Raw genomic sequence first — 15,196 nt, 5'->3', positions numbered from 1 at the left:
ACTCCTACAGCTCAACTCCAGAAAAATAAACGACCCAATCAAAAAATGGGCCAAAGAACTAAATAGACATTTCTCCAAAGAAGACATACAGATGGCTAACAAACACATGAAAAGATGCTCAACATCACTCATTATCAGAGAAATGCAAATCAAAACCACTATGAGGTACCATTTCACACCAGTCAGAATGGCTGCGATCCAAAAGTCTACAAATAATAAATGCTGGAGAGGGTGTGGAGAAAAGGGAACCCTCTTACACTGTTGGTGTGAATGCAAACTAGTACAGCCACTATGGAGAACAGTGTGGAGATTCCTTAAAAAACTGGAAATAGAACTGCCTTATGAAAAAGTACTTTAAAACTAATTTTTGCAAGTACAACTATGGTGTGTAAGCAAACAATGCCCATTTCTCCTCACACTTAAAAAATACTATTAGCTCAATTTCAGTTTGCCTAAATATCTATTAAAGATGTCTTTAACTGATCCTATGGAGATTTAATTTTAACTCAAATTATATACAAGAGTTGAAACTCATTTATCATTAATCAAACATTTATTAACTACCTATCATGTGCCAGGTACACAGGTGATGGGAAAGCAAATTGAAGAGGACATTGCTGCTTTCAAGGTGCTCAAACTAGTGAAGGAGACATTTATATAATAAAGAAAATACAATTTATAAATATCATCCAGTCTAAAATCAGTAGTATAAAATCTGATTTTAGAAAGATGAGTAGGAATAAATCAGGCTAGGGAGAACATTAGTTAAGGAGGAAAGTCCTTTCCTGGTAGAGAACAGCATGAGCAAAGTCAAGGAAGAGAAAAGCATCATGGATCCTGCAGAGACAGACATAACTTCAAGGCATGTGAAATTTAAAGTGCCAGGCAGAAAACACATTGATGGACTCATAAATGAAAAGGCCCTGAGGCCAAAGAGAGGAATGATAGCCAGGTGACACTTGGAGAGAAGCAAACCTGAGATCATGAAAGACTGACAGGCCAATGTAGGAATGTGGCCTTTAGAAATCTAACCTAATGACAGAAGTGGTTTACTGGTTTCTTGGAGTGGGGGGTAAGGCTGACTACAACGGTATACATTAGAGCTTTTTAGAGTGATGGAAAGTTTTATGTCTTGACATGGTGGTGGTACATAAGTGTAAACAACTATCAGTACTCACTGAACTGTACACTAAAATGGATGTATTTTATTGTATGTTAATTAAACCTCTGTAGGGTTAATTAAATACAGCCTTAAAACCTTGGAATTAATACTAAAAATAATACCTTTATCATATACACAAGGGTAAAAAGATCGCTTACCTTTCTATTAGGTGGAACCATACAGAATTGCTGGTATTCAATAGTGCAAAACTGAACCAAATTTATATGGCTCAATCTCATAATTACCTAGAAGCTAGACTGCAAAATACTTAAAGGGCTAGGATTCCAGATACTCACAGCAATCCTATGTGAGTACACATCTCCAGACACAAGTTCCAAAAAATACACAAATCATTAGGATAAGAGCACACACAGCTCATACCTATGGCATAACTAGGAAATAGGAATAGTACCTAATTATACATGTAATTTGGAGACAAAAATCTGAGGCCAACTGAGTTGGCTTTGAAATTATCCAAGTACAGAGTCAGATGAGGACCTTGTAAAAGAGGAAGGTATGGTGGGGTCTCTAAGGTGGCAAAAAAAAAACCAAAAAAAAAACAGATAAAACCAGCTAAGGTTTACTACCAAGACAGTCCAACTCTGAGTGGAGAAACCTTAAGAATGCAGAATGCAGTGAAATAAAGCATTAGCCACAGGAAGGCCAAAAAGAAAAAGTTTGAAAGGTATATGAGAAGGGCTGTCGCCAAAGGTGAAAGCCTTGAGAAGGTATTATTTCTGAGGGAGAAAGGAAGCACCATGAAAAAAGGGGGTATCTCTGGAGGTGTGCTGATAAACGGAAGGAATGAAGCAATGAAGAATAAAGAGCATACCGACATAAGTTATACCCATTAAAAAATTCATGTATCAGCCAAAAGCAATCAAACAAGGTTCTATGGAATTAAGAAACCAAGTAAGTCACCCAAACCCCTACCTATATGTCTAGAGACACTCCAACATAATAGTCAAAACACATAAAAAAATGTCCAATAAACCCAGCAACCATACAAGTTTCTATTAGAAGGAAAGACAAATCGAAACTTTTCAGTAGATGAAAATTCTTAAAAACATAAAAAATAAAAACAGCTATAAAAGAGAAGAAAATTGTAACATAATACTTCAATATTAATTATATATAATCAAACAATTGCAGATATGAAAAACATTTCAAATTGGAGATTAACTAAAAAGCTGAGGATAAAGAAGAACTAAATAAATAGCCAGACATTCCATGAATATGAATAGGAAGACTCAATACTATCACTATGTTAGTTCTTCTCAAATTTATACATTCAACACAATCCCAATCAGAAGCAGAGCAAAATACCGTATTGACAAAAGAAATGGTTTCTAGAGTTTACACAGATGGGCAGAAGATCCAGGACAGCCAACACGGTGATGAGGGAGAGTAAAGCTGGAGGACTGACACATTCTGATTTCAAGACATAATATAAAGCTATTACCAGACTATTAGTAGTGATCAGGGACAGTATACTGTTGGCAAAACAATAGACAATAGATCAATGTGGACAGAATAGAGAGCCCAGATATAGGTATATGTAAATGCATTTAACTGATCTCTGACAGAGGAGCAAAGGCAATACAGTGAAGTAAAGATAGTCTTTTAAACAAATAATGCTGAAACTCGATCAGTTCAGTTCAGTCACTCAGTCATGTCCGACTCTTTGCAACCCCATGAATCGAAGCACACCAGACCTCCCTGTCCATCACCAACTCCTGGAGTTCACTCAGACTCACGTCCATCGAGTCAGTGATGCCAACCAGCAATCTCATCCTCTGTCATCCCCTTCTTCTCCTGCCCCCAATCCCTCCCAGCATCAGAGTCTTTTCCAGTGAGTCAACTCTTCCCATGAGGTGGCCAAAGTACTGGAGTTTCAGCTTTAGCATCATTCCTTCTAAAGAAATCCCAGGGCTGATCTCCTTCAGAATGGACTGGTTGGATCTCCTTGCAGTCCAAGGGACTCTCAAGAGTCTTCTCCAACACCACAGTTCAAAAACATCAATTCTTCGGCACTCAGCTTTCTTCACAGTCCAACTCTCACATCCATACATGACCACTGGAAAAACCATAGCCTTGACTAGACGGACCTTTGTTGGCAAAGTAATGTCTCTACTTTTCAGTATGCTATCTAGGTTGGTCATAACTTTTCTTCCAAGGAGTAAATGTCTTTTAATTTCATGGCTGCAGTCACCATCTGTAGTGATTTTGGAGCCCCCAAAAATAAAGTCTGACACTGTTTCCACTCTTTCCCCATCTATTTCCCATGAAGTGATGGGACCAGATGCCATGATCTTCGTTTTCTGAATGCTGAGTTTTAAGCCAACTTTTTCACTCTCCTCTTTCACCTTCATCGAGAGGCTTTAACTGGATACTGAATACCAAAAATGAACCTAGACACAGACAATACAACCTTCACAAAATCAACTCTATATGGATTACATACTTTAATGTAAAACACAAAACCATAAAACTCTTCAGAGTTTTAAAAGTTTCCAGAAGAAAATCTAAATGACTTTGGATGTTGTATCTAAAAAGTCAAATGCAAGTCACAATCTATAAAAGGAAAAACTGAGAAGCTAGACTTAACTAAAATAAAAAAAACTTCTGCTCTGCAGAAGACAATGTCAAGAGAATGAGAAGACAAGTCATAGATTAGAAGAAAATATCTACAAAAGATATATCTAATAAAGGACTATTATCCAAAATATATAAAGAATTCTTGAAACTCAACATTAAGAACATAAACAACCTGATTAAAAAATGGGCAAAACACCTAAATGGACACCACAGTAAAGAAGGTATATAAATTTCAAATAAGCTTAAGATGCTCAATGTCATATATCATTGGAGAAATAAATGCAAATTAAAATAGCAATGAGATACTACATTATTATAATGACCAAAATCCAGAACACTAACAACACTGAACACTGGTGAAGATGTGGAACAAAACTCTCATTCATTGCTAGTGGGAATGCAAAATGGTACAGTTACTTTGGAAGATAGTTGGTAGCTTCTTACAAAACTAAATATATTCTTCCTATATAATCCAACAATCAAGTTTTGTGGTATTTACCAAAAAAGGAACACTTATTTCCACACATCACCCTGCACATGGGTGTTTATACCATTTATTCATAACTGCCAACATAGGCAAGCAAACAAGATACCCTTCAGTTGTTGAGGTTCAGTTCCTAAGTCTTGTATGACCGCAACCCCATGGACTATGGCATGCCAGGCTCCTCTGTCCTCCACTATCTCGCAGAGTTTGTTCAAATTCACGTCCATTAAGTCAGTGATGCTAACCATCTCATCTTCTATCAGCCCCTTCTCCCTTTGCCTTCAATTTTTCCCAGTATCAGGGTCTTTTTCAATGAGTTGGCTCCTTGCATCAGGTGGTCAAAGTATTGGAGCTTTGGCAACAGTCCTTCCAATGAATATTAAGGATTGATTTTCTTTAAGATTCCCTGGTTTGATTGCCCTGAAATACAAGGGATTCAAGAATCTTCTCCAACACCACAATTTGAAAGCAACAATTCTTTAGTGCTCAGCCTTCTTTATGGACCAACTCTCGTATCCATGTATGACTACCAGAAAAACCACAGCTTTTTCTATCCCAACCTGTGTCAGCAAAGTGATGTCTCTGCTTTTTAATACACTGTCTAGGTTTGTCATAGCTTTTCTTCCAAGGAATAAGCATCTTTTAATTTCATGGCTGCAGTCCCTGTCTGTAGTGATCTTAGTTTTTTGAATACGGAGTTTCAAGCCAGCTTTTTCACTCTCCTTCTTTACTCTCATTAAGAGATTCTTTAGTTCCTCTTCACTTTCTGCCATTAACGTGGTACCATCTGTATATCTGAGGTTGCTGATACTTCTCCTAGCAATCTTGATTTCAGCTTGTTGATTCTTTCAGCCCACACATCAGTACATCACATGACGTACTCTGCACAGGAGTTAAATAAGCAGAATGGCAACTACAGCCTTGTGGTGCTCCTTTTCCAATTTTGAACCAGTCCGTTGTTTCATGTCCGGTTCTCACTGTTGCTCCTTGACCTGCAAACAGGTTTCTCAGGAGACAGGTAAGGTGGCCTGGTATTCCCACCGCTTTAAGAATTTTCCATAGTTTGCTGTGATCCATACAAGGGCTTTTAGTGTAGTCAATGAAGTAGAAGTAGATGTTTTTCTGGAACTCCCTTGCTTTCTCCATGATCACCGAATGTTGGCAATTGTCCTCTAGTTCCTCTGTCTCTTCAGTATCCTTCAGTAGCTGAATGGATAAATAAGCTGTGGTTCACCTAGACAATGGAAATACTATTCACCACTAAAAAAAAAATAAGCTATCAAGCCAACAAAGACACAGTGGAACCGTAAATGCATATTATTAAATGAAAGATGTCAATATGAAAAGGTTAAATACTGTAATTCCAAATATATACATTGTAGAGAAGGCAGAACTATGGAGATGGTAAAAAAAAAAACAAAAAAACAACTAAGTTGTTTGGGGAGGAGGAGAATGGGAGTAGAATGAATTAAGAGCTGAAGCACAGAGGATTTTTAGGGCAATGAAATTATTCTGTATGATACTGTAATGGTAGATACTGATCACATTTTTGTCAAAACCCATAAATATATAACACCAAAAGTGAACCCTAATATAAACTATGAACTTTGGATTATAATGATGTGTCAGTGTGGGTTCATCAACTGTAACAAAAGTAGCACTACATGTGGACTGTTGATAGCGGTGTGCCTGCCCATATGTGGGGGCAGGGTATATATGGGAACTACCTGAACTTTCTGTTCAATTTTGCTGTGAACCTAAACTGCTAGAAAACAAAATCAAGACTATTTGAAAGGGAAAAAAAAATGAACACAGAAAAGATATCATTTGCCTGACAGTACCCTGAGAAGGATACAATGTCACCTATGTGATATTCTTACTACTAATAAGCTTAATTTGAACCTAATTACAAAGAAACAACCATACAAATCCAAACTGAGGGCCAGTCTATAATGACTTTACAAGATGTCATAAAACACCAAAAAAGAAAAAATCCTGAACAACCCAAACCCTAGAGTATTTTTCCTAGATTAAAGAAGACCACATGGGTAACAAGTAAGTGCAATAATATCCACTGAAGTATTCAGGAACGAAAGTATTGTGATTTCTGCAACTGACTTGCAAATGGTTCAATACAGTGAAGGGGAAAGGACAGGGAATAGTGGAGGTGGGGAGAAAGAGAGAAAAAAGATACAAAAGGAGACTAAATAGCCCAACATTTTGTTCAAAACAGAAGGAAACAAAGTGAATCAAAGGTTTTATATCTAGCCAAACTATGCATCTTGTAACAAAACTACAAAAAAAAAAAAAGCTTTTGGAATGTAATAACTCATATAATATCATAATTATAAGATATTTTGAAAGCATGAGCTTCATCTATGACTTCCAAGATGTTGGTGAAAAGGCTGGAGGCAAATAAAAAGCATTAAATGAATTTTAAAAGATAGTTTATAATGCTGAAGGTCACAATTCCCAATGAAGCAATGTGCTATGTATCATAGCAGCCATCTTTACAAAGCAGAAACTCCATGAAATGCATGGAGAAACAGACACAACTAAAACAGGGAACTTTAAACACATCACTGAGGTATTCTCATCTTTGCTGGTGGAATTAAATGATATAACTTCTGTGGAGGGTGATGTGGCAATATCCAACAAAATCACATATGTATTTACTCTTTTACTCTGCAATTCCACATCTACAAAGATACAATGTCAAAAATGCAAAATGAATATACACAAGGTTATTCATTATAGCTGTTACTATTTGTAACAGAAAAAGCTTGTAACATAAGATGAGTAAGATATCTATATACTGGTGATAGTCAATTTATGTGTCAACTTGACTGGACTACCAGGTGCCTAAATATCTGTCAAACATTCTGGGTGTTTCTGCAAGGATGTTTCTAGATAAGACTAAGATTAAATGGGTAGACTGAGTAAAGCAGATTTGTTCTTCTTAATGAGGTTAGCTGTATCCAATCACTAAAAGGTCTGTATAAAGAAAAAGCATTGACCCTCCTCAGAGTATGAGATTCTTCTTGCCAAACTGCCTTTGGGCTGGAACACTGAATTTTTCTTGCCTTCAGACTCAAACTGAAACAGCAGCTCTTCCTGGATCTCGAGCCTGGTGGCCTTAGAATTGGAATTATATCATTGGTTTGGTTCTCCTAGGTCTCTGGCATGTCAACTCATCCTGCAGATCTTGGGACTTGTCAGCCTTCACAAACACGAGCAGATTCTCTGGAGAATCCTGAATACAATATCAAATAGAGTGATCTCCATGACATGCTATTAAGTAAAAATGAAAGGTACAAAAGAGAGTGCATGACATGTACCATTTGCAGAAATAAGATAGGGTGGATCCATGTATACACATTGTATGAATTTGCTAATTTCTGCAAAAAGGAGAAAAAAGAAACAAAGAAAATGGAAGGGAGCTTCTTCTGAGTATACCTTTTTTGGTTAAGTTTTGACTTTTGGACCATGTACATGTCTTATATTTCCCCAAGTTAAAAGAAAATAAGAAAAAACCCCATAAAACAAAGGGAAACTAACTGCATAGTAAATTGGTAACATAACCATAAACAAAAGAACTGTTTAAAGTAACTTTCAAACACAGTATTCTTTTAGTGAGCTATGTTCTAAAGACAAAAGAACTAACTGCAAAGAAATCTTAAACTTCACTCAGCTTATTGTTAGAAGTAAAACTGGTACTGTAATTTTGATACCATTTTATGTGAACTATAGAACAAAGCAAACATATTAATATTATTCAGGACTAAGTCCTTCAGTGTAACAGAAGAAATAAGATAAAACATAAAACAAAGAAGTTAGGCAAAAAACCTATAATGTTACATTTGAATAGAAAATATCAGTTATGAATTTAAGACTATATATATTTTAACTATGTTCACTGAAAAATTCTAGAAGAAAGGACACCCCAGTAGTACATCGCGTGCCCAGATCTTAATTTCTAATTACTATTTTCCCCTACAAGAAATTAAGGCTCCTTGATTCTAGGTCTTGACTGGGAAAGTAAAGATTTATCTTGTCATAGCTACCAAGATACTGCTCAAAGGTAATGTCAATACACAGAAGCCAGCTTTGAAGAGGCTCCCACTAGCTAAATATGGAATAATTTAAACATACACATTCACAGACAAATCAAAGACTGATGGAAAAAGCAAATAAATAACAATCCAAGAGGCTACAATAATATTCCAAAAACAAACAAAATCTACCAAAAACCAAACCAAACAAAGTCACAAAAAACTCACTTGTTACAATTGCAATCAACTATTATTGAAAACTGGTAATTAAACAGAAAGAATTACAAGTATATGTTTATTTTTACCTAGCCTTTCTATAATCATTCCCTCTTCATAAAGGAAGGTTTTTTTATTTACAGAAGAATGACCGCTAATAAATGCAAGGAATGATATGATTAAAAAAAAATCATTTTGCAACCCAAATGGAGTAATTTATTTAATAAACAAAATAAACCGGTTACTTGAAAGACTGTTGAGAGACAGGATTGATCCACAGGCCAAAAATGCCAATCTACACATTACTTGCTAATTACAACAGGAAAACATAAGTTTACAATGGAAGGATCTAGTAGTTACCACCTTAACCCAATGGCAAAATTTAGCATCTCTAACTGTGGAATAACCTGAATAAGAACTTGCTATCATGATGCAATATGAAGTATGCAGTCCACCTAATAAATATTTTGGCAATAATCTGAGACCTGAATCAACATTTTAGACTCAACTTTCACTTTAAAAGAAATAAAGGAGATTGAGGAAATATTTTAATGGAACCATGAGAAAATAATCAAATAAAATCATAACAAAGACACAAAGCTAGTTTTGGATTAGGATACAGACAGTCGCAAGAGGCCCCTTGTTGTACTATAACTAAGCGGGGGTGGGGGGAACCTATACAATCTAAAAAATAATGTATTAAAAAGAAACCAAGAGAACTGAGGATGCAAAGAGATCTAATGGAACTAAATGTCAAAAGGTGACAAGCCCTACTAGGTGAAGGGATCAGAGGCACTTAGAGCATCTGCAGAAAGGGTGGGTGAGTGGTAAAGGATCAAGCCTTCCAAAGTAGAGGAATTTTGTTTGCTTAAAGGAAAAGCAGCCAAGCTTTCAATGGCAGCTTAGAATGATGTGACAGACTGGAAACTTTAAGAAACTCAAATGCAGAGATTGTTCTCCCCATTCTCCTGCTTTCCCCCTTAGGTCTTTTTGCAAGTAAGAAAAAGGTGGGGGAGAGAGGGGACTCACTGGAGATTTGGAGTGGGACTAAAAAGGCAAAATTCTCTGCACTCTTCCATGGGCGTCTTCCCTGATAGCTCAGTTGGTAAAGAATCCATCTGCAATATAGGAGACCCTGGTTCGATTCCTGGGTCAGGAAGATCCCCTGGAGAAGAGAGAGGCTACCCACTCCAGTATTCTTGGGCTTCCCTTGTGGCTCAGCTGGTAAAGAATAATATGAAACGAGTCGCCAGTCCAGGTTTGATGCACGATACTGGATGCTTGGGGCTGGTGCAATGGGATGACCCAGAGGGATGGTATGGGGAGGGAGGAGGGAGGAGGGTTCAGGATGGGGAACACATGTATAACTGTGGCGGATTCAATATATGGCAAAACCAATACCATATTGTAAAGTTAAAAAATAAAATAAAATTAAAAAAAAAAAAAAAAAGAATCCGCCTGTAATGAGGGAGACCTGGGTTCGATCCCTGGGTTGGGAAGATCACTTGGAGAAGGCAAAGGCTACCCACTCCAGTATTCTGGCCTGGAGAATTCCATGGACTATATAGTCTATGGGGTTGCAAAGAGTCAGACATGACTGAGCAACTTTCACTTCACTCCACTTCCATGGGTGTGCGTCCCAGAGTCCTGCTAGACGATGGCACCTGGAATATACACATGACAGGACTCACTCTCATGGCATTTAAAGCCAGAAGTGAACGGAAACTATCTAATGAGGTAATCCAGTTTCAACTCAGCTTAACTCCTGATGAGTTCAAAGTGTTCAATCTCTCATCTCAGCTGCCTATCAGAAAAAAGCATGCCTTCTCTGGGTAAATAATATTTAAATATTTACCCTAGTCTCTTCTAAATACTAGGCTAGTGTATATATTTTTATATACAAGACATACAACGAAGCAAGAAAAAATGATTCCTGACCGAAAGAAAAAATGGCCAAAAGAAACAGACCCACAAATTAACTTTATGTTGGAATAAGCAGACAAGGACTTAAAATAACTATTATAAATTAAATTATATGGAGGAAAATATTAACTGATGAGATGAAAACATGGAGAACTTTAACAGAAAAATGAGATCTTTAAAGAATAGCCAAATTATTATAGAAGAATCAAAAGAAGTCTTGAAAATATCTCTCTTGGTAATAATAAAATAGAATAAAAAGCCAAAAAGAAAAATTGGTAAGGATATGTAGAATATTTGAAAAATGCCAGTAATCACTTTGAACCAACAATAAAAAAATACAGAATGTGGTATATTTTACAAATCAACTGACATTTCTTTAAAAATTCAATGCTAGGGAAAACAAAAACAAGAACCTAAAAAAAATCTAACCAACAATACATGAGCCTTGATTTAGGGAAAATATTATAAAGAATGTTTTGGGGATAATACAAAAAATCTGTATTTATGAACTAGATATTTTAGGAAATTAGGAAATCACTGATGATTGTCTTAATGTATTTATAGTATTATGGTTATGTAGAAAATGGAGATGAAATAGCATGTTATCTGCAATTTACTTTCAAATGGTTCAGGAAATGGTGTGTTTATAGTTTCCTCTGTGTGGAGAGTTAGAAAAGGGAAATTCTTTTATTAAACATACAATTATAGCTTTATATCATACTTTGTTTCCAACTTAAATACTTCATATTACAAATAAAATTTTACTCATTTTTAGAAGGAAATCTTATGTATAAATTTCTTCAAGCTAAACAGTCAACAAAAATCTCAGCAGGGTAATGTTAGTAAGTCTTATTTCACGTATCAAATTCCTCTTAAGTTTTAAGTATAAATACTGGAAGCAAACTTTTATCAAATCCCTCTTAAAGTTCATCTTAGCTTTCAGACTGACACTCCCCTCTTAGAATCGTCAGTAGGGAAAGAAAATACACATAACCCTAGTTATTATTATGGATAACTCATTTCAAAATTCTATATTGTTTGAAGTCTTTTTTCACTCCCAAGTTTTAAGTTTAAGGTAAAGCCACTATAACCTCTCTTGTGTTTACTTCCCATAGTAAAATCTTTTTAGTATATTTTGCCACTGTTCTTTTTTTGGCAGTTTGATCTAAATTCTTATTAATGTTTGCTTTTAGCAGTTTGACCTAAAAATGACCTCTTTCAGAACACATGGAGATACAGTAACTATTGATAAAAACAGAAATCTGAGGAAAAAGAAGGAAGAGTGAAGTGTGAGGCAGATTCATTATTCAAGTGGAAGGTACAAGTAAATGCTCCTGTGAGAATACCACATATCAAAGTGGTATTTGAAATAAAGTCTAAAAGCTGGCCTAAAGTACTGGAATACTAATTTAAAAACAGTGCTGCTAAGAGCAAAGAGTTGATGGTCTTCAGTAGCAATAGTACTGATTTCCTGATTGGATTACATTATTACTTTGTGTCACAAGGGAAATGACATGTCTCAAATTGCGCTTCTTAGCTTGAAGGAGAAAATGTATAGTCCGTAGAACAGTCAGATTTATAACCAATTTCTGCTCTAGAAGAGGCAAAAAAAAAAAAAAAAAAAAAACCCAAACTTTCTAATTCCAAGCATCTCATTTCTTATGATTCTGGCTCCTTCCTTTAGTTCCCCAACTCCATAATTCTTTGGCTCCACAATCTATTGATAATACCAATCTTTTCACTGTTCCTCACCTACCTCATATTTCCAGCTCCTTTCTTACACATCATCATGATCACCACAATGTATATATCAGCATCGCCCCTGCTCCTCTCTGAAGTCATTACACTTGTGTGAACATTGATCCTACTACACCATCTGTCCTCACTCTCCCTCTCCAAGAAAACTGTTTCACTGTGACTCTGTGCCTTGATTATTGTAGTAGCTTCCTAACTGGTTTCCTTACCATCATCCTTGCCTTTTCTATAGTCTGTCTTAACACTACAATTAGTTCTTAAAAAATTCTTGACACATTTCTAAATGTTAATAAGAATCTGTTCAGTTCAGTTACTTCTTCTTAAAACATTTAATGACTTTTGATCTCATGCAGCATAAAGGTCACTGACTTTATAATGGTCCACAAGATCCTACAAAATCTAGCTATTTGTTATCCTATGTTCTACCACTCTCCCCTTTTCATTTTGCTGTAGCCACCCTGGTCTCCTTGCTATTTCTGAAACATGCCAACGAGCTCCTGTCTCAAGGCCTCTGGACTTGTTCAGGCTTGCTCTCTCACTTCCTTCATGTCTTTTACACATCACTTCAGTGAGGCCTTCTTTTCTATTTACTTTATTTTATTTACTTTTTTTTTTTTTTTGCTTTACTTTTCTCATAGCACTTACCACTCTCTGACCTGTATATATTTAGTTTATGAATTGTTTCTTGCTTCTAACTCCCACTAGCATTTAAGTTCCATGACAGCAAGCATGTTATCTGTTTAGTTGATGTACTTACAGTGCCTCTGATGTGACTGATACACATGGACAAACATTTAAATTATTTATTAAATGAATAAATAAAAGAACTAAGTAAAACACATATTTTTATCTGGGCTATCTGTTGAATGGATGAAATAGGAATTATTATGTAATTTTTAAATGATATTAAAACAAAAACTTTGAATAAAAAATAATTGGATTGAAATATAAACCTAAAGTTACCATAAACTTATTGTCCAAGCAGACAGATAATGTTTTGCTTTTGAGAATTCATAATTCAGTCAACATACAAATCTGTTCTCATAATTTTACCCCTTGAGAGAAATGATCAGCAGTGTTCCATTTTCTGATGTTTGTAACATTAGAAGCTTTGCTATGAGAAAATAAACATTATCCAAAGTCAATATAAAAGTTGGAATACCCTGAATCACATATAAAAATTCAGAAATTGGAAACTTTTACAGATGTTTTCAGCTTTAAAGAATGGAAAATATTAATTTTTACTTGAATTCAAATATAATTATCTAAAGAAATTTCTATGCTATAACTTATGAATGACCCAAGTGCTAATTAAATCTCATATTTTAAATCTACCAATGCTTAAATATATTAAATGTACTTAAAGGTATACTTCTAAAAAGTTGAAACAAAAAATTTTAAGTTTTATCAAAGAAAAACAATTTGATTAAAAAAGATGAATGAAATAAACCTAGATAAAGTAAGGCAAAGGGGAGAAACTATTTAAAAGACATCATCTGTTCTAAAAATTTCTATTTTGGTACAATGAATCATATACAGCATTACTTAGACTTAAGAATTTAAATGAGACATCAGAAACCAAAAATGTTAGTTCATAGAAACACTCACCTACAACACCATTCAATACGACCTTCGCCCTCACAAGTTTTTGCCCAATGATTATCTGCCAAATTTTTCATTGCAACAGCATATTCACAAAGAGTTTCCTCATCCTCACAATGTTCTCTCCAGATCTTATCAAAATCTCCCACTAAAAACAAGGAAAAAAAAAAGTTTACTTAAAATATGTCAAGCTCTTAAGTTTCAGCATAATGTAAAATTATTAAAGATGTGTAAACAAAGTTATGAAGCAAAATTTCATGAAGTTTAAACTTTATAAATTTTGAAGCTCTTTTATGCAAATAGATTCACCATTTTAACCATGATGGTTTGATAAGCAAATAAAATTTACCATTTTAAACAGATTTGTGACGCTAGATCTCTACATATTTATCAGTGTCCTGTATTAAAAAAGGTTGATAGGTGAGACGGCAACATATATTAGCATGCAAGTTAAACGTTTGCATTGATATACTTAGATTTGCTCTAGGAATACTACACTTTAAAAAATTATAATCCTAGGGCAAAATGTTGCTAGAGAAATTACCCTGGAAACCTCTCCAAAGTTTTGAGTCTATATAAGATGAATAAAAATTGTAAGGTGACTACATTATCTGGCCATAGCATTACTTCCATCTACTACCTTTTTTCTTTTTAATTAAATTAGTGATCACATTTAACATGAAATTTGAAAAATCAATGTGAGTTCTAACAAAGGTATGAAAATGCCACAGACAAATAAATAACATTAAAACAATTACAATGGTAAAAAAGTAAACAAAAATTATCAATGTGGCTTCAATCAATGCTCTTAGACATAATTTAGGTTCTCTCGCCACGTGCTCAAGTACAGGCAATTGTTTAGTGACACAATAAACTTAGAAACATAAATATGACAACCAAATTTGGGGGGTGATAATTATATTACGTTCTTTTCCCAGGTGAGACAATCAGTTTCAGTAAGACTTGGGTTTTTTTTTAAATAGAAAAGGAATTATAACAACTCAAATTTAACAGTACTTATCTATTAAAAATTTGCAAACCTTTATTGGTTACTTTAAGCACCCAGCTCAGCATGTACAGAGTTGAAAACCAAACTATTATCCTTCTAGTTTGACCAATACAAGAAAAAGCAATTAAGGGTACAAACATACCCTCACACACACACTGCTCAGTTAAGATGAATGTGTATCAGTCTCAAACTTGGTCTGAATACTCCTTTTAAACCCACAAAGGATGAAAAGCTGTCTCTTTTCTGTGTGTGATTATGTTCTTATACAGTAATATTTTCATTAATCACTAATACTTGTGTAGTAATAGGGCTCTCATTTGTTATATAGCAGACTGGCAATAAATGGCTATTAGGAACAATACTTGTGTAGTAACAGGGCCCTCAATTTGTTATAT

General features: G+C 35.0%; 1 protein-coding gene across 1 annotated transcript in view; it reads right to left on the bottom strand.

Moving 5' to 3' along the window:
* BMT2 (base methyltransferase of 25S rRNA 2 homolog) overlaps positions 1–15,196 on the bottom strand; it is a 79,460-nt gene that overhangs the window by 47,666 nt on the left and 16,598 nt on the right. Inside the window, exon 2 of the mRNA XM_061414086.1 lies at positions 13,799–13,940. Within this exon, the coding sequence (XP_061270070.1) occupies positions 13,799–13,940 (142 nt within the window). The remainder of the gene's footprint in view (positions 1–13,798; positions 13,941–15,196) is intronic.

This window comes from Bos javanicus, chromosome 4 (genome assembly GCF_032452875.1).
Source record: "Bos javanicus breed banteng chromosome 4, ARS-OSU_banteng_1.0, whole genome shotgun sequence".
NCBI lineage: Eukaryota > Metazoa > Chordata > Mammalia > Artiodactyla > Bovidae > Bos > Bos javanicus.
The sequence above is the reverse complement of the archived record's forward strand: the minus strand, read 5'-3'. Positions and strand labels throughout refer to the sequence as shown.